The sequence below is a fragment of the Aquila chrysaetos genome, chromosome 2 (genome assembly GCF_900496995.4).
Source record: "Aquila chrysaetos chrysaetos chromosome 2, bAquChr1.4, whole genome shotgun sequence".
In the NCBI taxonomy this organism is placed as follows: domain Eukaryota; kingdom Metazoa; phylum Chordata; class Aves; order Accipitriformes; family Accipitridae; genus Aquila; species Aquila chrysaetos.
The window spans coordinates 12888750-12911497 of NC_044005.1; the positions used below are offsets into that span (position 1 = coordinate 12888750).

General features: G+C 55.4%; 1 protein-coding gene across 2 annotated transcripts; it reads right to left on the reverse strand.

Moving 5' to 3' along the window:
• Window positions 1-520: 520 nt before the first annotated feature.
• On the reverse strand, window positions 521-22601 carry AMN (amnion associated transmembrane protein). Of its 2 annotated transcripts, XM_030007272.2 has the most exons (12): window positions 22443-22601; window positions 20080-20198; window positions 19905-19949; window positions 10513-10600; window positions 8760-8995; window positions 7036-7173; window positions 6844-6952; window positions 5654-5736; window positions 4481-4667; window positions 3561-3735; window positions 1080-1182; window positions 521-814 (listed from the first exon to the last, which is right to left on the reverse strand). In XM_030007272.2, the coding sequence occupies exons 1-12, from the start codon at window positions 22483-22485 to the stop codon at window positions 695-697; spliced, it is 1446 nt and encodes a 481-aa protein (XP_029863132.1). In that variant the 5' UTR covers window positions 22486-22601; the 3' UTR covers window positions 521-694. The 2 variants fall into 2 exon arrangements, with proteins under 2 accessions (XP_029863132.1, XP_040977973.1); XM_041122039.1 differs by lacking the exons at window positions 10513-10600; window positions 20080-20198 and having other exon boundaries at window positions 22443-22600.
• Window positions 22602-22748: the final 147 nt, after the last annotated feature.

Sequence of the window (22748 nt, forward strand, 5' to 3'; positions counted from 1 at the left end):
ATACCGCGATCAATCCCCGGGTAGGTCCAAGAGGGAGCTGTAACTGTCAGCCAGGGCGCAGAGGGAAGGAGCAAGCTCAGGCGGCTCAGCGGAGGGGATGGGGAGGGAAGCGTTTGCTCAGGACTGCGCCTCGTGCCAGCACTCAGGGGACGGGAGTGAGGTCCCCAAGAGAAGGAACAGGGGACCCTGCGCAGAGATCCCCTGGCACCGAGCGCACTGCTGGAAAGCAAAATAACTCCTTTTAAACCCAACTAATGGGTCCAAGCCCTGAAGGTTCCAGGACATATTTTGAAATGTGTTTGAGCACTGAATTTCCATCCTGCATCCAGGAATGCATCCTTCTACCTGCTGCATGCCCTGGGCAAATCCAGCATGGTGCTGGCTAAAGCACGGGGTGCTGAGTTAGACCCCAACTACCCCAGCTATCACCTGAGACCCAAATCTCAATGTTGAACTGTCTAAAAACAACTGAAAAACAAAATACAGTTTAAGACCCAGAAGCGACACCAGGGAGGCTGTGTCTGTGTGGCTGAGCCCTAATGGTGAAGGTTTGCTGTGGTTTCCTTCACCACGCGGACACTTTTATTCAGGAGGAACCTGCTTGTTCTTAGATCCCACCAGGAGTGATGAGAGGGGCTGTGAGGGCTGGAGAGGCGGCAGTGTTCCCAGGGAGGTGGTGGCTGCCGCCACGCCGTCAGGTCTCCGTCTCGCTTGCATCGTACAGAGGGTTGAGGTAGAAGACCTGGTGGTCTTTGGGAGCCATCTCCTGCAGTGTCTCCTCTCCACAGTCAGTGCTCGGTGGCTCCTGCAGTGGCTAATGAGGGAAAATCAACTGATGGGGAAGTGAAGCAAAACCCTCGCCAAAACCCACCCAGTGCTGACTCCCTGCAGCAGCCGAGGAGCTGGTGACCCACGGGAGGATGGGACCATCCCAAAAACCCCTCCTGGTCTGGAGAAAGGAGGAGCCCTGCCGGGCACGTTGCACCTCCACCAGCACTTGAGAGGGTCCTGGCTGGGGCCCTGCCGCCTCCTGCCCACGTCCCCAAGCATCCCCGTGTCCCCGGGCAGCGGCAACTCACCACACCAAACATGGGGTTGTCGAAGCCTTTGTCACTGGCTGGGTCAGGGGATGCCGTCTCCTCTGCCCCGTCCCAGGGCCGGGGCGGGCGCAGGGTGGGCAATCTGGGGAGAGACCCGGGCATCACCCGCCTGCACCCCTCCCGTCCCAGCAGCTCCCCCAGCCGAAACACTGGTGGATGGGAAGTGGGGGAAAGAGGTGGGTGGGAAAATATGGGGGCAAAGTTTCAGGCTGTCTGAAGCGGGATGTTTGTACCCTTTCACAGGGAAAACCAGCCCCATCCAGCAGAAACCATTAAACCTGGAGGGCTGGGACCTGCATCCTGGAGGGGAGTTTGTCAGAGGCAGACAACCCCAGCACAGGCTTCGTTTTGGAGCCATCACTCTCCCCCCGTGGCCTAAAATGAATTGCCACAGAGCTGACACCTGTTCCCACTGCAGTCTCAACAAGCACTAATTACTTTTATCATTATTTTTATCATGTTATCATATTATCATCTTAATCACCATCACTACTTCTATTATTTTCTTCATTACTCTTATCCTAAGGGTCCCAGTCACTGAGCATCATACCTGCACCAGGCACCTGGTGTGGGTGGGCTCAGCAGTGGGTCTGCAGATGTCACCACAGGTCCTGAGAGCCCACTGATGCGTAAACACTGTGACCACAGGCTCTATATACGTGATCGGAGGTGCTGTGCTATCTGCAGGGAGGCTGTCCCAGGCCCTTTCTGGTGGAAACAAGCTACATTCGCTGGTTCGCTGCTGGTCAGAATGGCTCCGCTGCATGGAGGCAGACTGTTTGCAAGCTCCCAGAGCCTCCTGCCTAATTTGCAGTATCCCTGTTGGTGTCGGATGCCTCCACGACGCTCGGCAGCGCTGCCCGTAAGGGCCCTGCCCCGAAGCCACCTGGGGACACGCAGCAGGAACAGGTCAGCTGGGGACGTGGCCTGGGCTTGGGTTCAGCTCTGTCTACTGTAGCTACACGAACTTCCCTCTCGCTGCTGACGGAGCCGGTTTCAAAGGCCTGTCCGGCATCCAAAGAAGTGTCAGTGGAAGATAAATCATCAAGTAGCAATTATGGGGCTGGGAGTTTTATTTAGAAATTAAACGAAGGCGCGGGTTTATTGCTAGGAAATGTCACATCAGCACGTGCTGAGTGGCAGGGCAAGCATCCCTGGCCACAGCTGCTGCTGTGCGGCGAGAAAACCCCGGCGGAGGAACCAGGAGGGAAGAAACAACCTGACTTGTGAGCCTGCAACATGGCTGGCATGCCCTGGCAGTCATCAATGCACCTTGCACGCACAAATTAAAGCAGTTCCCACCCCCCGGTTATAGAAAGCACAGGGTCCATCCTGTTTGCCCATGGTCGAGTAGGTGAGATGAGCCACAGCGGCTCAGCGGACAGCCCCCCACACAAATACATCTGCCAATAAATCCTGCAAAACCCTCCTTGGGAGACACAGGGCCCCACGTGAAGGTGGGCACATGAGCGAGGAGCAAAGGTGGGTGACCCAAGCACCTGCGGTGGGTGCTGCTGTGTTGCCCTATTCACTGCTGGAGCCTGCCTCCAAGCTGTGAGGAGAAAAGGTGATGGAGAAGGTATTTCTGACCAGCTCGCAGCTGCGGTGAGGTCAGGTGCCGCGCACCCCACTGTCCCTCCCCCGGGACCCGCACACCACTCTCCTCGCAGCGTGAGCAACTACTGCACCAGAAGCTGCATTTGCTTCTGGATGCTGTCACTCCCTTTCATGGCTACAAACCTCCGGGATGTGCGCTTTGAATTATTTTGATGCATTTCTATTTAGCAGCTGGCAGTTTCAGTCCTCCATCCCCCAGCAGGACTACAAACTAAGTTACAAGGAACAGGAGATGTCCCCCGGCAGCACAACCAGGCTGTGCAGAGCTCCAGCCGAGCCACCCACTCCCACCAGAGTACACGGTGCACCATGGCACCAAGAAGCAAGTCCTCCCAGCCATGAACCAGTCCAAGAGTACAAAGTGCCTTTCAGCTACCTCACTGCCAATAAACTGTGAGGAACAACGAGGGCAATCATTTTAAACTAGAAGAGGGTAAATTTAGGCTAGATATAAGGAAGAAATTCTTTAGTATGAGGGTGGCGAGGCACTGTAAGAGGTTGCCCAGAGAAGCTGTGGCTGCCCCATCATTGGAAGCACCCAAGGCCAGGTTGGATGGGGCTTTGGGCAACCTGGTCTAGTGGAAGGTGTCCCTGCCCATGGCAGGGGGAGTTGGAACTAGACGATCTTCAAAGATCCCTCCCAACCCAAACCATTCTGTGATGCTATGAACTAGTAACGTTGGGTATAGCAGACCACCCGGCCATGCCCACCACCATGGGAGCTCTGGGCAGCCCTGCACGCCTCCTGCCACCAGCCTGGCTGGAAGGACAGCCTGGGGATGATAGCTGCCGCCAGGCAGGAGAAGCCTGGCAACATGCTGCCAGCAGAAGCCTCACCCGTACCTTAGCTTTCCCTTTCTGTAGAGAAAGAGGATCCCTCCAAGCAATAGGAGACTGAAGAGTAGCCCCGAGACCGTCCCCGCTATGATCCTGTTCAATGCATGGCTGCCCGCTTGCCTGCTGAAAGCACTGCCAGTGGCCGCCTCCATTTTGCCACTTGAAATGCCAAGTGTTTCACCTGGGAAAGGGCAGGAAGAAACAGGGGTGAGGACTGGACAGGGCAACACATCCCCACACCAACTCAGGCACAGGGCAGAGGGAGCCTGCAGTTGGGTCTGGCACTTCTCGCCTGGTTGATCACCTTCCCCCGGGGACAGGGGGTGGGTACACAGCTGGGTGGACTCTACTGGGACAAGGCCATGTGGGGCTGCTACCCACGCAACCACCAGGTCCCCTGGCTGTGACCTACATGCTCATCAGCATCTGCCAACTTACATGGCTGCCTCTACATACAGCGTTCTGGCTGGAAAGCAGCTCTGCAGAGGGAGACCTGGGGGTCCTGGTGGGCACCAATTGCCAGACCATTGCCAGACGTGGCACGGAAGGACAATGGTATCCTGGGCTGCATGAGAAGGAGGGTTGCCAGCAGGTCAAGGGAGGTGACCCTTCCCTTCTGCTCTGCCCTGGTGAGACACAGTTGGAGTGCTGGGCCAGGGTCTTCTCAGTGTTGCCCAGTGACAGGGCAAGAGGCAATGGGCACAAATGGAAATACAGTAAATTCCAGTTAAATATAAGAAAAACTGTTTTGCTGCAAAGGTGGTCAATCGCAAGGGCAGGTTGCCTGGAGATGTTGTGGAGTCTCCATCCTTGGAGACATTCAAAACCCAACTGGACACGTGGGCTGCTGGCGGAGGATAAGGAGCTCCGGACAGCAGTGGGTTTAGGTGCACCCACGGGGCACCCGCCGAGGACAGCGGCATTACCGTGCTGTGCTACGTCCTCCATGATGTCTGCTGCCAGCTGCTCCGCAGTGCTGCCCGTCTGCGCTCCTGCTCCATCATCGATCAGCACGATTTGGATGAGAGGAGTGGAGCTTCGGGGTATGACTCCCAGGAAGGTCTGCGCTTTGTGCACCTTGGATATGGCCATCCGCACGCTGGCATACTTGGGCTTTTCAAAGCACAAGGAGACACGTAAAACCCATGAAAGTGGCAGGCAGAAATCAGTCACCTCTACAGACAGCCACGATGGATGCACCAGCAAGGCCCACCTATAAATCTTCATGTGATCCCCATCACGGAGCTGCCATCCCTGTTACTGCAGTGCCATTGCGTCTCCTGAACGAGAGGTTCATACCTCCCCTCCCTTCCAAGCTGTGACCAGCACCCGGCACGCAGCATCCCCCCGCGGAGGTGAGCGTGCCGAGAAAGCAATTTTGTGTAGCACACCCATTAAACGCTGTATTAAGACATGTGCGGCTGCAAGGAGGGCAGGCAGCAGGCTTTCAGCTCGGGATCAATAGAGCAATACTCTGATATCGATCCTCCCAGTGTAACTCGGAGCACGCCTCCTCCCCCGGCAGCTCCCAGCCAGGAGGAGGGATATCATGCTGTGTCTGACAAGCAGCAGCGTGGAGTGATGCCTTGTAGAACATGCATCCGAGTGCTGGCCAGTGCCGGTTACCCACCTAGCGCTTGCCTCCTGGGGAATCAAAAAGCAGCCCAGCGTTGGGAGCCATCTCCCAGAGGTCACGGGATCCCCTGCTGCAGGTTTGCATGATCCCAGCTGCATGGGCTGACCTCCCACGTTATCGAGAGCTGACCTCCTGTGTTTTCTAGACCAGGGTTTCCAGCCAGCCCCCCTGCATCCTTCCCCATCTGCATGCCGGCAGCTGTTCCTGCCCCGTGTTGAGAGGGGCAGCGGGGCTGTGGTGGGGAGCAAGGGAGGCTGTGCCAGCCCCCATGGCAAGCTGGCTCATCCAAGAGGCCAAATGAGGGAGGTGAGCCCTGCGGGCTAGTGGGGGGTGAGGCTGAACGCCCTGCATCGCTGGGACCGCATGCTCCCCCCAGACAGCCCCACCAGCATCGGGTCACCGGCAGACGTGGCCAGCGGCTGGTGGTTTCGTTAGTCCCTCCCAATCCAGCGGGCTCGCGTACCTGGCTCAGCAAGCCTTGGACCAGTCTGTCCTGGTACTTCTGCAGGTCAAAATCAGGAGTGAAATCCAGGTTAATGGTGGCTCCTGCAACCCGAAAACAGACAGACGTGGCACTGTCACTGAGCCCGGGCAGACAGCTGCCACGGCGGCACAGCTCCGACTGCCACGAAAGGCACTGGGGACCCTCCAGTATATCTGTGCAACTGGTCTGGCTGGGCTCAGGAGGGGCGGCTCCACAGCCCCGCCTGAGCAGTGGTGCCCCAAGAAACCTCTCCCTCCCTCGCTGGTCTTTTTATTTACTGGGTTTGATGAAAGGCTTTTGGTTTCCACCATATTCTGGAAAGAAGCTTTCCCTGGAAAACTTTCCCCCATGTGTCCCTCCAGGAAGCTTTGCATGTACCTAGTTTTGGGGCTGCAAGGCTGTGATTCAGCAACGCTACCCTGGCTTTGGGGAGAAGGCGGAGAGTGGGGGACACCTGCGCTCCCCATACCGCTGCACTGCAGTCATTGAGTCAAATATTTTCCTTGGAAAAAATGCAAGTAAGCATTTGTTGAAATATGAAATTCTCCTAAAGGCTTTAAGGAGCTCTGCTTTTAGGAGCACATCAGAGAAACATATGGTGCCGTTTTAATGGATTTGGTACGATATACCAAATATGATATACCAAATATCTAGGTACAATTGTGCATGAAAAATTCCCCTTAGCAACCTTCCAGGCAGATTAATGGAGAAGTGCCCGTTGCAGAGGGAACGCTGTCAATCTGCATGTTTTTATTTTAAATGAAATGAAACAAACTTGCTGTTGGAAAGCTAACATTATGGTGAAAAAGGTGCATTTCATCTGAGTGTTTTCCACTGCATAAACTCAGCAGAGCCCTATTAGCTTGACGAGCTGTGACATCCTGACAAGATAAACCAGAGGCAGGGACAAAGGGCTGCAACTCTGAACAGGCTCCCAAAAGACAGGCTGATGCTTCAGAGAGATGCCCTGGGAGGGTGGCACCTAGGATGCAGATGGGAACTGCGGATGAGACCCGCAGATAGGACCCGTGGGAGCAGTGATACAGCAAAAATTCAGCCCACGACCAGCAGCACCCCCTGCACCCAGCTTTCCCTTATGGAGCCAGGGGAAGGGAACTGGGGCAGCCAGCACAGCAGGGAGGAGGAATAGGGCCATGCCTCCTACTCACCACAGACCCCGCAGCAGTGGCCAAGGGGCTGCAAAGGGCTCTGGCACGCTGGCGCTGGGCACTGCCTCCCCGACGCCCCGAGCAGGGCCGCGCAGATGCGGTGGCCATCCTAAAGGAGAGCAGGGCAGCGTCAGTCCCTCGCCCCGCCAATTGCAATGGCAGCCCCCCCTAAATTGCAATGGGCAGACTCACCGGGGCGTTCCCGCAGGCACAGCCGGACTTGTCGGGACAGCCGGTGCCCGTCACCCGGAGAGTGCCATTGCCGTGAAACTGCAGCGGGGCAGAGGGACCCCGCAGGTACCCAGCCCAGGCCTCGGGGCTGCTGAGCTCCTGCACAGGGAAGAGCAGCGAAGCGGAGGAGTATCCCCAGCCAGGTCCCTGTGCTGTCCCCAGGCACCTGGCCGTGTCACCTGGACGCCTGGTGCCACATCTGACGGCCAGCTTGGGGCAGCCCCATCACAGGCAGAGAGTGCAGCAGGAAAATCCTGCCAATACATCCATTCAGCCTTTTCCACGGGGCCAACAGAAAAAAAAAACCTTTCTAATTTAAAACCAGAAAAAAGGACCACAAATAAATCATGAGATGGTTGGGCTTCTTTTTCTTCTTGCTTTCCTTCTTTCTGCTGGCCCAGAGAATTCAAGTTATCAGCTTTTAATTACTGGGAGGAAGGGGTTGGATCTGAGGTATTTTCCTTCAATCTGGGAAGCGTTTCAGCGGGCTTGGCATTAGCGAAGGCTGAGCTGGACTGACCAGCCTTGTCCTGCCAAGCCGCCGGTAATTCCCCCACCCTCTGTCTTCCACAGGAGGCTCCTCCGTGCCCTGGCACAACAGAAGAACTTTTCATGCCCTGGGGTGAAAATACCCCACACAGAGCAAGGAGTGGGCTGGCTACGAAGTGACAAAGTAGCTTACAAGGTCAGTGTTTAGGAAATACGCTACAATCACAAAAATAAAAAGCACCTTCTTCTTCCACCTCATTGCTCAGCAGCAGCCTCTGCCCTGGGGCACAGCCAGCTACAGTCCCTGGGGGGGTGGATGATGTGTCATGGGGTAGTCCCCAGGTACCAGTGGGACTGGCATCCCTCCAAGCACCCAGGACCATCCACCTCTGCATCCCTGGGGCTACGTGTCCCCGAGGTGAGCTCCGTTGGGGTGCTGCCTTGTCCAGACTCGCCTGCACCCGCCTGGACACCGACTGAGTTTATTACTCAAAAAGCACTTACCTAATGCCTGGTCCTGAAATGGCAGATCCCAGGCAGCGCAGCAGTAGAAATAATAAATAACGTGTAAAATGTCTGCCACGTCTCCCACTCCTGGAAGGAGCCTGTGTTTACTGCTGCAGCGCCTGTGATCTTTCACTCCTCCGACCGGCGAGGGACGGGGCTCGTTGTGCGCCTGATTTCCGGGCTGAAGCACAGCAGGCTGCCAGCATTTCCATAATTATCCCTCCAATCAATTAAAGAACAGTACTGAAGCAAAGCTGGGAGACGATCACCGAGCCACGGGCCATGTTAAGGTCGGGGGCGGGAGCGAGGTGTCCCCAAGAGTCCCCGAGCAGCGCGGTTGCGGACACGTGCCTGGGAAAGGGGCAGCCCCTGGGTGCCAGAGAAGATGCCATTTGCAGGTGGTTTGACCCGTGCATATCGGCCTTTTTTTTTTTTTTAACGCGAATAGTGAGGTGGCCTGTGCTCCCACACCGTGGGGAGGGAGGCCATAACAAAACAGTAGAAGGAGAAAAAATCGTCGAGACCATCCACAGCAGCAGCAGCAGCCCATGAAGCTGCAGCACCGTGGGAGTGCCCCATCTCCCCGCTCAGCCCCGCTCCTCCACCCCCGGCTGGTCCTTCCTCTCCTGACCTACTTTGGGGCCGTGGCGAGGAGGCGTTGAGCTGGTTTCTCCTCGTCCCCTCATTACCTGGCCCATGAGAGAGATGCTGCGGAGATGAATCACTCGCTGCGATGAGTCGACGTTTACCCGGAAGGAGGTTTCGGGCTGGAAAATAACATCGTCGTAGCGGCACGGGACGCGTTCCTCATCCACAGAAAAGATGCGCCCGCTTGGCTCCAGCTCCCTGTCGGGGGACACGGCCTGCCACAGCGTGGGGTCGAACCAGGCGTGGTGCTCAGCATCAGCGAACCTCACTGTCGCACCTGGAAAAGCAACAGGAAAGGCTGAGGGTGACCCGGACCCAAATCCGCAGCCCCAGCAGATGCATCTGGGTTGGTAAAACCGAAGCGGAGGAGCTCGCCCTGCGGGCAGGGAGCGAGGAGCTGGCCCTGGCATCACCCTGGCTGCCGCAGGCACGTCCCGGAGCTCTGCGAAGCGTTCCTGTGCTCAGGGCTGGGGTCTCAGCAGCTCAGCCCGGACCCCACTTCTGGCTGCAGGCCTCTGGCCCCAGATCCCACAGGACATTTTTCCCCCTTCTTTAAAGCTCACCCTCACGGTTAGGCAGTAAGCCAGCTCCCTAAATGCTGAATAACAGCTAAACTCGATAAAAATGGGTATGATAATTCACATCCCAGCTCCCAAGCAGCCTGGCAGGCCTGCAGAAACGTGACCAGCCCTGTTCCCTGCAGTGGGTAACCCCAAAACCAGTGGCCCATTTAACCATTAATTACTTAACTATTAACCATTTCCCTGCTGGCCACAGTTAGTATCATCACGCAGTGCCCTGTTTCCTTCTCACCCTTGCCCAACAGCTGAATCTTTACCAATTCAACAAGCGTGCGGGCGTTTATCGACTGAATTATTGGCATTTGTTTTAAAATCATGCTTTAAAAAAATCCATTTGTGAAAGTTGCCCCAGAAATGCCTGTTGTTTTCAGGGGAGCAGCACATGGTCAGCAGGAAAAGCCCAGTGCAAAGCACAGATGCCAGAGCCTCCCCGATGGGGGGCAAACAGCTCCAAAGCAGAAAAATGATAGGGATGAAGGATTTTGGAGTGGCTCCAGAGAGCCTGATGCTACAGCCCTTCCTCTGGGCAGACCCATTTGGGCTTTTTCTTCCTTTTTTCTCTTTTTTTGCTAGTCAGAACGCAGGCACACACACTCCACTTTGACTCTTCCTTTCCTGCAGCCGAACTAAAAAATTACTTGCCACTGAAAGCATTAGGTAGCTCTTAAACACCCAAAATACATCTCCCCAGCAAACAGCTTTCAGGCTAATAACAGGCACCCATGAAACAAACCTGCTGTCTCAGTCACAGCAAACCTGGGCTGGAGGCTAAGAGAGGAGGGAAGGATGCGCTCACACCGAAATGCCTGTGCGCATTGGGCCAAAGGCCAGCTCGCTGCGATGGCTGCGGTTCAGCTCACCGGCGTGTAATTCCTAAACGGTTTTCTTTAGAAATACCATGGCAAAGAAAATAAAAGGGCTTTGATGTGGCTACATGCTTAATAGGCAGGGTAAAATACAAACAATATTTGCCTCTCTGCTACAACTTCAAAGGCTTCCCTACTATAATTACTTTTTTAGAAGACAGGTGATCTAGCAGGAAAACAAGATCTGATGTGAGGGATGTCATCAAAGAAAAGATAGGTATTAAAAGAAAGAGGAGTGATTCACTTTGCTCTGAGGTGGGACAGGAAAGACCTTTGTAGAAGTGTTTGGGCTGAATTTGCATGATTAATCGGGGGCTGATGGGGTGACTGTTCTGGCCACAAAATACCTGAGTCACAGCCTGGATCCCAGCTGCCATCGAAAGCTGCAAATCCTGCACCAGATGCCAGCACGAATTCTCCATTCAGGGGCAGGTACTAGACGAAGGGATTCAGAGTATTACTGTGCGATCCCGCTGCCAGCCACCCAGGCTTGTAATCAAATAACAGTGCTAATTATTAGGCTGCCTATTACACTTGCTGTCTCCAAGGCACTTTACAGTCATTAGGAGTTACCCACGCCGTGCCCCAAGTTAATGTGGAAGTATCAGCTCCCGTTTTTACAGATGGGGACGCTGCGATGTGGAGAGGCAGTTTGACATTATCTTCCAGTAACACAGAAAAACATGAAGCGTTCAGGGAAGCAAGAACACGGTAAAAGCAAAATAAGCTCTTTTGACAGCTCCTTCCTCCTTTTGCACACACTCCCAGCAGCTCAGGAATGCCTTTATACATTGGTATGCCATAAAAAAACCCAACCTTACTCCGCAACTGCCCAGAGGTCCCCTCGCTTAATGGGTTCCCACCTCCGGGGGCTGCACTTGCCCCACAAAAAATACCTCAGGGGCCCAAGCAATGCTTGGTGAGGTGTCAGCTAGTAGATTCGCACTCAGCACAAGCTAAGGAGAACACACAGCAGCATTTGGCACAAGTTGCCATAGCTAGACCCTCTTCTTGTTGGGTAGGACATCACTGGCAAGTAGTCAGGGTCACCACACTTGCCTGGCTTCAGCTCAGCCAGGCTTCTGCTCGTGGGCACAAGGACAAACATCAACACGTGCAGCTCTGCCACGGGAGCCCTTTCAGCAAGGAGCCGTGGCCACCCAGGTCACCAGCTGGCACCGCCGACTCCGAGACAGGCCTTGGCAAATGACTGCATCAGGCAACTCATTCACAGCACATAGGTTATTCAGCCCAGCCCATCTTATTTTACATTTAGAAACTGCCAGAGAGAAAGTCTGGTTTTCCCCCAATATTTTCACATATGAAGGAGTGATGTTCAAAGCTCCCTTCTCCTCTAACTCGGTCCATCCAGGGTTTTAGCATCGCTCCCCAGAGAGCAGCTGGAAGCCCTCCAGGGCTGCGTTACGCTGATGCACTGGATCCTGTGCTCAGGCAGAAGCACGTTAGATGGGATTTTAAGGTTTCGTCTACTTAATTGGTCTTTAAATATGCATGTAGGTTAGAGAAAGCAAGACTTATGAATGACTGCTGTGGGTGGCTGCAATAGCTCTCTGTCCTTGGGGCGGTCTTGCCTGAGGATGCTCTGTCCCACACAGGAACTGCCTTGGTGGGGGGGTGGACGTGGCAAAATGCTCCTCACCCCCAAGCTGTAGGCAGCGGTCTAGACGTGTAGTGCCTTGGTGGTGTGGTGCTTTGAAGGCCATAGCCCAGGTCCCCCTCTTGGTTCAGGAACTGTGAGAAGCCAGGGTGGAGAGCAGAGGGCGGCTGACACTGAGAAGAGCCCTGCAGTGCTCCTGTGCACCATCTGCTTCAGACCCAGCAATGATGTCGTACGTTGGGCTGGACAAGAGGGGATGACGAGGTGAATAGCTGAGGTCTGGGCAACATCTGCCCCAAGGGTATGGAATCTCCCCACCGGCTAGGAAGAAGCCTTTGCCTATGGACCCTGCTCCAGGAGACCATAGCATGTGTCACGCCTAACTGGAAACCACCCCATCATGTTCTCTGAATTTCTCTTACTCTTGAGTAAAGCCAATTTTTCCAATACTGAAGCACTGAAAGAGGCTGAAAGGTCTGCTGGGATACGAATGACAACATGCCCTTTAGCTGCAGATATAAAAGCCGTGTCTAGTGATGTTTTGAGGCTCAGGACTTGGCCTGCTTTTTGCTGGGCAAGGTCTATGCTACCAACTTCTTTCACAAGGTGCTTCACTTCAGAAGTGCCCTGGCTTGTTTTCCTGTAAGCCCATGCATGAATTGGGGAGTGGAACAGTTTGGAGCAGTCAGCTAACACCTACACCCAGGGCAGATACCAGCAGCACTGCCGGCCAAGTCCCTTCTCCCAAACCCGCTGGGCCATTTCGGGCTGGAGCCCCTCACCGCTGCCTCTTGCCCAGTTTGCAGGTTGCCACCCTGCAGCCTGGGGTGCATGACGGGGCCAAGCAGGGAGGGTGGCCAGCTGGCTGCTGGGGTCCAGCTGAGCTGCTCAGGGTGGGATTTTGGATGGGACGTAGTGGATCGTTTCACCGACGCGGGGTACCAGCTCTTCCCAGCAGTCACCTGTGGGCACTCAGGCCCATAGCTGCAGGGATCTTGGGTGGAGGAAGAAGAATCAGACAGCAGCTGCTGGTGACAGGGATGGGTGACACAGCAGGGCCACGACTGGCTGGCCTCTGCTTGCTTTCCCAGGCTGCAAAAGTCAGCGTTTGTGAGTGATGTGCCTGGATCAAGACCACCAGGTTGGGAAATCCCTGCCTGACTGGCAGCTCTTTCCCCTGTAAGTTACCAAACACATTGACAACGGCTGTGGGTCAGAGCTTCCCAAACACCCTGCGGTGGCCATGCAGGACACAACGAGCTTTCCTGTCCAGGGGGTTGTTCATTTGGATCTTCACAAATTAACTAGGGGGGAGAAAAAAGCCAGAGACAACACCTAGACAAATATGTGCCTACATTTGCAAGCTGCATCACTCACGCTGCTCCAGGGAGCGATGCAAGAGCATTGTGTGCACGCATTATGCACAAAGCAGAGCAAGAAAAACCCGGTAAGGATTCACATGGCGTGGCTGAGTTCAGTGTGGCAAGAGCGGGGATGAGGTGGGCTTGCTTGGTTAGAGATACACACACGCATGCACGCACAGATGCGCAAATGCTGGTCCAGCGACCAACTGAGGTTGCGTCCTCCTGTGCCTGGGAGGGTCCAGGTGAGCGGGGTCTGGACGGGGTGCGGAGCAGACACAGGGTCAGCAGTGCACGGCTCCAATCCTGCCCACGGGGAGAGGTGGGAGAAAATGCCTCACACTAAACCTGCCCCACGCCTGCGGTGCCTGTGCAGAGCTCTAGAGACACTGGCCTCTGGGCTCTCTGGAGAGGATGCAGCTTCTCCAGCTAGCACCGGAGAACCCCCTCCACCACTGGGGCCAAAACCCCAGGCTGGCTGGACTTCCCAAGCCCAGAGGAAGCTGTCCACGTGAGCATGAGCGTGGCAGGGAAATGAAAGCCCCACTTCTTCACACTCTGGGACTGCCCAAACGCTGTTAGCCCCAGCCCTGGAATTAAAATGTAACACAACACAACGCAAGCCAGGGGATGGAGTCACCTCATCTCCACAGACACAAAGTGCAAGAAGAGCCCTGTACTTCTGCTTCATAGCAGGAATTTCTGAGGCTGGCCCCAACAGCTACGGCTCCTTGCCCACCAAGGCAGACCTGTTGCCCATTCACCACCAGCCCTCCCCAAGATGCACACCACTGGGCAGCATTTCAGAAGTAGTTCCATTGTCCAGTGGATCCTAGTTTATAAATAATTTGCCTTTTTCTTTTTTCCTAGCATAAGTTAAGCATCTCAGCTCACTGCAGAGGACAAATAGAGACTCCGGTTGGGCAGTGGCTTTCTGCATTTGGGAGTTTAGTATAGAAATGGCATATAGGCTGGGCCACTTTCCAAGTACATTTTGAACTGAGCAATGACATGTACCAAAGGAGCAGAGCCAAAAAGCTGGCAGTTTCATCTGCTTTCCCTTGCTCCTGCCAACCTGTACTCCAGGGCCATTAATACAGCAAGCTTAGAGTCCCATTAGTCATTTCCCATCCCTGATACCGGTAAATGACTTATCTCCTCGGTCATCATTATCAAGTGTAATGACAATTGAAACACAGTTATCATTTTTCTCATCAAAAAGTCAGCAAGAAGAGAGAGGAAAGACCCCATGTGGCTCTCGGCCCCAAGTCATGACGTTTGCAACTCCAGCGCTGCACCACTCACTGAGAAGACACCCCACTGCCCTAGTGTGTAAGTAAGTAAGTGAAAATGACACTAACCTCCAAAACGCAGAAGAAAAAAACAGCAAAGGCCTGAGAGTCAGCTTTTGAAGTGGGTGGCTTTGAACTGGCCTCTGGCACGTCCTGGCTCTGCTCGATTCATGAGCATTGGGCTGAGATGACTGACAGCAGCAGTGTGACTGGCGTGTCACTGTCATCAGCGCAGGAAAAAACGCAGCACTTCTGCTTTGAACTCGGGCGAGCGAGGCTCATGATTGCAGCCGGCTATTCCCCCAGCCTTGTTTTAATTTGCAGCATCAACACATTTGAATTCCTTGCTCTGGTGAGACGGTGCCACCATCCCTATCACGCAACACCGAGACTGCCTGGGCGCGCTGGCCTCCGCAGCGCTGCACCCATGGGCGCACCAGCGAGCAGGTCGGTAGCCGTCAGGGCTGCACAGGGCTCCCGGGTACATCCCCTCGCCCGGCACCCAGCCCGGGACCAGCTTCGGGGCTGGTGCTGGTGGCACCTCATCGAAAAACACCGCTGCGGTAGGATGCGAGGGGGTTATTTCTCCAACGTGGAGTGCTGTAACCCACCGCAGGCATTAACGCACAAGGAAAACAATTTCTGTATCATCTCTCCCAGTCCTGCTTTGCTGGGGCAGCGGCAGCCCGCAGATGGCAGCAGGCAGCCGGGGCAGCAGGCAGGCAGCCCCTGCCCGTTGCTGCCCGCGGGTGGGAATAAGGGAGGTTTTCCCAACGCCCGCTGGAGCCGGGGGGTCTGAGCGCAGCTGGGCGTGCGGGCGCTTGGGCGGGATCCAGCTGCTGGCTGAAGGCCCAGGGCCAGATTCATCTGCAGGTGAATCCCTTTTGACAGCTCTGGAGCATTGCCAAGGGCTTGCTTGCCACGGGCTTTCTTAGGTTTGTTAGCAGGGGTTCATTTATTTGCTTTCCTGCCTGGGTAAAGCTCCCACCTGCATCCGCGGGCCGGCTTCCTTCCCCCCGGCCGCACACACCACCCCACACCCCCAGCCCACTGCCAGATCTGGCCTGCCCCCGCCATGGCCCCCGACCCCACAGCAGCTATTCCAGACCCCTGGCAAGAGGGGCCAGTGAGGCAGGATGACCTGCGGCCACCCTGAGATCTCTGGGTGAGCCGAGGAGGGTGACCTGCTGCTGGGCTAGGATGTTGCTGCCCAAAGAGCTCCCTGCCCAGGCACATGCCCCCATGAGGAGCGGGGGCTTTAGCATCCCGGGGAAACCAGGCAAGAAATACAGGTTTTATCCCCATGAAACCCACGCTCAGGCAGGCTGGCGCAGTGCAGAGCAGGGCACAGAAGCTAGTGCTCCTCTCTGTGGGACCCATTGGCGGCAGGCAGAAGATGCCCACCAGCCCTCCTCTGCTCCCAGCAATAACTTGCCCCTCTGCTTTTGCCCCCCGGAGCAGGCAGGGGCTCAGGCAAAGGAGCAGTGCGCCAGTGGGACATCACCATTTCGGCATCACCCCCTGCAAGCTAACGAGGTGCTTGGCTGCTCTCCCCTGCCTGAGCCCCTGCCTCCCCCTCCTGCAAGGCAGGAGGGTCCTTTGGCAGCAGTGTGGCCACGCTGTCATTAACGCAGGAGCTGGTTCCCTGCCGTGTCTGCTCATCACGTTTTACATTGCGTTTCAGGGTGCGGGCTCCCCGCATCGCCTGCCCAAGCTGGCCTTGCCACCATGTCCCCTGGCAGAAGGGTAGCCTGGCACATCGGGTTCCCGAAACATCACACTCCTGCCCATCCCCACAAAGGAGCCGCAGCTCCTGGCCATCCCACGCAGGTGCTGGCTGGAACACCCCTGCCAAACTACCCCGCAGACCCCATTTACTGGGGGGATAAAAAAAGCAACGGGCCTCAAAAGGCCATTAATTTGTCTGCAGCCTCCCAGCGCACACCTCCAGATGCGGAGCCAAACAGGTCCCAGCAGGGTGCGGAAATTGGCTGTCCCGGGGAGACACGGGGACGTTGGGAGCCCTTCAGGGAGCACATTAAGGTAAACCAGCCCAAGACACCTGAGCTATGGATGCAGAAGGTGCACAGAGGCTTAAAGCCATTTGCCTCCACAGACAAGGTCAGAGCGAGCTGGAAAGCGGCTCGAGATGCAGGCAGCCGGTCCACGGAGCACCCGCCCAGCCAGACCTGCCCCAGCATCCGCTCCAGCCCGGGATGCTGGCAAGCTGCTCTGGCCACCATAGGCTTTAATAACTCCTCCTGCTGGAAACTAGCCTGCAAGGAGCGAATAAACTTGGGGAGGCGACTGTAAAAGGCTGTTTTACCGCACTCTTTTCCTAGGGCAAACCTTCAGTGGGAATGCTGCCGGAGAAAAGCCTGCAGGATTTGGGCTTGTAATTATGTGCTGGCACACACGCACTCCCATGAAATTTTTTACCTTCATCTCAGGAGAAGGAAAAATAATCCCTTCTCTGGGTGTTTCGTTACCCTGCTGTTTGGGAAGCAGGGGGGAGGGAACGCCGGTGCCTGGGATGAGCACAAACTGTGGCAATTCATTAGAGCCGGTACCCCTGGAGAGCAATTGGCATTTTGAGATCAATCTCTGCCAGGAACCGAGCGGGAGCATCCTGCAGCAAAGCTGAGTACATTCTGCTCTTGCAATTAGGCAGCTAAAAATATAAGGCTGGGCGAGGCGTCCCTGGTTAGACCCCAGTGCCCTGCATGCTCCCAACCCTCACCCAGCCTTTTGTGGCCCCTCACCAGGCGGGCAGGGAAGAGGTACGGGCAGCTGCCGCCACCATGGCAGGGCTCGGTGATGGGGCAGAGCTGGAAAAGTGACATCGGTGCTGCTGAGTAAGCCCGGCCAGTGCCCTGACCCTGCCACCACGGGGGTCGAGCGAGGCTGTTCTGCCCACGTGGCTAAACCCGACTCCTGCCACCCCAAAAATAGCAAGTGGCATCATCCATCCCTGGCCCACGCTGCGGTGCTGGCCAGCTTGGGCACAAACTGCACCAGGGCTGGTGTTATCAGGGCAAATGCCAGGATTGCAGCCACAGCCGTGCCCTGGCCTGGCTCCCTATGGAAGCGCAGCCATAACCAGAGGGTTTAAACCCCCTCCACTGGCAGGGCACCAGCACTGAGCATCCCCCCCTGCACCCGCCATGGTGGGCACTGTCCTCATGAAAGTCAACGGGAGCCCAGCCCCTTCCCCGGCCCTGCATTTCCTCCTGTGCTACTACAGCAAGCAACGCACTTTTTTTTTTTTTGGCCAAAGGCTGTAACGCATCTCCATGGCGACTCTAAAGCTTAATGTATTCCTACTGATTTAAGTGATTAATGCTCCAGCGCAGCACGGCCAGCAGCCCAACAGGTGCAGCCCAGCCTCTCTGCAAAAAGCCTCACGACCAATTCATTTTCTAACCAGCCAGTTGCCAAATTTCACGCCATCCCCACAAGTGGCAGACCAGCTCAGGTGCTGGATTTCATTCTTTTTTCATCCCTAATCTTGGCAGTCCCCGTATCACCTGGTGACAACAGAGCATGGCAGCGCACAGGAGGGAAGTGGCTGAGCTGAAATTACAAAGAAATATTAACCACCGTGCTAGGAAACTTGCTGGGACAGTTTATCGTGAATCGCTGGGGCGGTGATGCTCAGAAGAAAGGTGTGAGCTGCAGTACGGGTTATAGCCTGGGACGAGCCTGGCTGCTCACAGGCGGTGCAATTCGGTGCAGCAGTGGGGCGAGCCCCTGGCTGGAGGGGAGCAGTGCCGCACTCTCACAGCCGGAGCTGCTGCCGTGATTTATTCCCTTGTGGGCCCCCCAGCCCTCCTCTCCTCCTGCACAGCGGTGGGCCTAGAATATTCACTGCGACCCTGGAGCCCACGCAGCTGCTTGCCAGCAGCAGGGCCCTGGAGAAACCCTGGGGTAGCAGAGGGTCACCAGGAGCTCCCGCGAGGACCGCTGGATCCTTTGATCGGGATGAGTCGGGGGCCAGTCCAGCACCCGGACCCCATCCCTCAGTCGTGATGGGAAACGTCCACCCGAGCAGCCGTCGGACGGTCAGCACGGCGGCACAGCCACGGGCGTCATTAGCTGTGCAAAGGTGGTGGTGTGCCTCCCTCTCCTTCAGCCAGCCGCAGGGCTGCTCAGCTCGGCTCTTTAGCTTGGTTGGGAAAGGCTCACGCCGTAATGAATAACGCTGCTCTGCAATTATGCACTTTGCAGGCCTCTGATGAAAGTACTTTAGAAATATTATACATTCATCTGTAAGTAAAATAAAATCTACTGGAGTGATATTTTGCTCTTTTCTTCTCTGGGTAAATTCCACGTCGTTTATTACATTATATTTGTACGTATTTCCCCAGTACATTCTTTCCTTCTAAAATTCATATTTAAAATGCCATATAAATAAAGTAACTCCTCCAAATATTTGTAGAGGGATTAAATGTGGCACATGGCATTATTAAAGCATCAAAACTATTAGTGGCATAGACAGCCTGAACAAATTACACCACATAAATTTCAAGGGCTTGTTTGGATTTAATGGCTGATAAAAGAGCAATGCCACCCTAAAACCGAGAGAGAAAACATGGCCACAAGCTCATGCTGTCCAGCGGAGGAGGTTTTGCAAATGGAATCCAGCCCATTTCATGCTGTCCCGGTGCTGGGATGGGGCTTGCCGGTGACCTGTCCCATGCCAGCGTGTTGGGACAGCGGGTTTGCTTTTCCCTTTAATTCCTCCCTCTTAAATTTGACCCTCCAAACCATAGGGATCGAGACACCACGTGGCCTGCTCCGGGCAGGGCTCCTCTTTTTGGGGACACTGGGCTGTTCAGAAACCCCTCCGAGGCGAGACCCCCCCAGTCTTATCTCACCCAACACATGCATTTCGGCAGGGTGTTGCGCCCGTCCTTCCACAGCCAGGCTAATAATGCCACAGAAAAAATATAAAACCCAATAGCACTTGAAAGAAAATTTCTTGAGCAACATTTTGGGATTTCCCAGAACAGTTTGTTTTCATTTCAAGATCTTTTGATGTCAGCTTCACTTAGCCTCTGCCCAGGGCTACAGCCTGCTCTGCATCGGCAATGCCGTGCGTTGGTGCTCCTCAGCAAACTGCTGCCAAGGCCTCAGTCCCATAGAGGGGGTTTTAACCTTCCTTTGGGGAGGAAAACTTAATTTCTTCCAAATGAAAGTGGTTTTTAGGGTTCTTCCCGCTGTAACCCCCAATAAAAAAAAAATAATCCCAGAAAATGGCTTTTTGGCTCCACAGTGCAGAGACCCCCCAAGGCTGCTGTGACTCTCATTCCCTGTCCCAGCTGAGGCATCCTGAGCGAGTCTGGCTGAAGCAAAATGTCGAAGTCGCTGGAGAGGGGGGGACAGGGGGATGTGCCACCTGGCTGGCAGTGCTCCCGCGCCAGCCCTGCCCCTGCCCACCCTCCCGGCGCCGCCAGACGCTGCCTTACCATGTCCGTCAGCGCATGGGGAGACCCGACGAAGACTGAGACGACCTATAAGAAAAGGAAAAATAAAAGCAGGCTTTCCCCCGGCAGGTAAAGGGCTTTTCTGAATGCCCAACGGCGTTTTGCAAAAAAAATTAAAATAAAAATAAAATTAAAATAACATAAAAATGGCCAATACCTTGTTCTTCTCAAAACGAACCACGTCGCTGGCACAGGGGACTCTGCCTTTCTCCCAGTTGGAGGCGGTTTCAAAATTGGTGTTGGGGATCCACTGCTTGTACACGGCAGCTGCAGCAGCTGGGAGGAGCAGGGAAACCAGTGTAACCCAGTCCGTGGGAGACACTGGGAGCCCTCTCTGGGATGTGCTACGGGATGGGTTAGTCTTTTCAGGCCAGATTTGGGGATTTTCCACCCAGGAGCAACCCCTGCGTGTTCCCAGTTGAGCAGTCACAGCCCTCCTCTCTGTACAAGGGATTTTTTTGGCTGGGTGATGGCTTTTACCCACCCAGGTAGGAAGAGGAGCAAGGGACAAATACTTGGCAGGCAGAGAGAAGGCAGGAAAGTCCTGCAAGCAATGGGCAAGACTAACATACACCTGGTACCTAAGCATTAATTGCAGTGGGTTTTGTTGCCACTCGGACTAATCAAACATGCAGAGACCCCTCGACCTTGGTGTGTCCAGTAGGTACGGAGCGGGCATGCAGAGCCAGCAGGACCATGAAGACAGGGTGAGAGGAGAAAAGGCATTTGCTATGGGATGCGTAGCACAAAATATGGGCTGGTTTCATGTGATTGGGATGGGAGGAGGAGGATTCAATGGTGTCCTGCAGCCTGAGGCACAGGCAGGTTGGGAAATAGAGGTCTTCCCCATGGGGCTTGCCAGGATGGCGGCAGTCTGCCCATGGGTCCCCGCAGGGATGAGGCCGCTGGCCAGGGATGGGCCATAGCAGAGGTGGGTTTCCATCCCGACCCCGCTCTGCATAAGCGCAGCGGAGCCGCACGCCTCCCGGCCTGGCATTGCCCAGGCTTGGCTGGGAGATGCACACTCAGCTGAAGATGAACCTCCAGCAGCCTAAATTAAATGGCTTCATGCAAGTGAGTTATGAGACAGAAAAGAGGAAAAAAACCCCAAAACCCAGCCAACCTTTGCTCTTAATACAGATCATCATCATTTTCTTGAGGGGAAAAACCCACAGAACTACAAAATACATAGAAAGCTGGGGGTGGAGAGGACCAGGCAGGGGAGTGGGACTTGGGCGCTGGAGGTTAGATGGAGAGGGGGCAGGAGGGGACCCCCCGACCCGGGGAAGGGAGGGAGGTCTGAAAGACTCCAGCTGATGGAGGGAGGTGCACTGCAGAAAGCCTGGGCCCTGCCAGTCCAAATGATGGGGAGGGATGTGGCCAGTTGTGCTAAATAGGCTCTGCAGAGGCTTTATCAGCAAACAACAATCGTCTTGGAGTGTAATTTGCACTGTCTGACTCTGCCAGGGGCACCACTGAGACCATTTGCTGTACGTAGCCACGTCCAGGCGAAGAGGAAATGATGTATTTTTAACCAGAATGGAAGTCCTAATGTAGGAACAGGGGCTGGAACCCGAGTGCAAGGTACAGATGGGCTCCCCCAGCCCCACGCCGGGCTGCAGCCACCGCTTTCAGCTGCCTGAAGGGGCCCTCAAGCAGAGCAAACTCCCCCTTGCCCCATATCCACTTTAAAACCCACTGAGAGGGAAAAAGCCTGTAACAGCGATAAGAACAGGACCCAAGCAGCCGCTTGCAGTGTTGTGGGCACAAACACCTTGCTGACTTGGAGTCAAAAAGAGCTTAAGAAAGCAAAAAGCCCCCAGATGGTAATTGCAAGTTGTTCTGTCCCTCCTGCGGTTGACTTGCATCCCTCCTGTCCTGGAAAACCAGGGAACGGAAAGGTTAAAGCTCCAGCAGAAAGGCTCAGCTGGTCCCATTGCACACACGCCTCACGCTCCCACAGCTGCAAGGTGTTGTGTCAAGCGAGCTCGTGCCACACCACACGCAGGGATGGCTCTCTGTGCTGACCCGGCCGCAGCAGCGGCGGCATCTCCTCCGGCCGGGGGCTCTGGGGCCGCGGAGGTTAATCTCCTGATGCAAAGCCTTTTCCCCCATGCAGCTGCGCTGATGCATTCCTGCACCCTCCCCAGCCCTGGAAATATCAGCGTGCTATTTAATCAGCCTTGTCTCCCGGGAAGCGCAGTCCTTGAACATCAAAGCGACATGCATATTCAACAGAGAATGCGTCCTGCAGTGCAGAGCTGCTGGCTTCAAATAAGAGCAGGAAAACTCAACCTGGGGAGGTGCAGCGGGTATGATACACTAATCCCAGCCTCATTCCCCTGCCTTCGCTCTGTCCGGTTGGAAATACCTTTCCCCATTTGCGTTACAGCTACGCCTTAAGCGACAGAGCCCGCAGCTCTGCTCCGAAACAGAATTGCCAAAAGCACACCCGAAATGGGGAAGTTGTCCGGCGGTTGCCCCCGCTCACCATGGCGGTCGGGCCCTGGGCATACTCACCAAGGAGCCGCAGGACACCGAGGAGGAAGAACAGGCGCTTCATTTTGCAGCAGGCTGCCAGCCCTCGCTTCCACAGCCCCTGCGCGGCTGGACCTTGGACCCTCCCCGGGGCACGTGATGGGCTCAGCCCGGAGGAGGCTCCAGGAGGAAGGGAGTAAACCGGTACGGGAGGCAGGTTTCCCCCAGTACGAACCAGAGCCTTGCTCGGTCCCAGAAACTGGTTCGCTCTCAGAGCTGCTCCTTTCCCAAGGTCCCCGCTTCCTTGGCATCCGTGGGGAGCCTGGGAGAGCCACCGGGGAAGGAGGC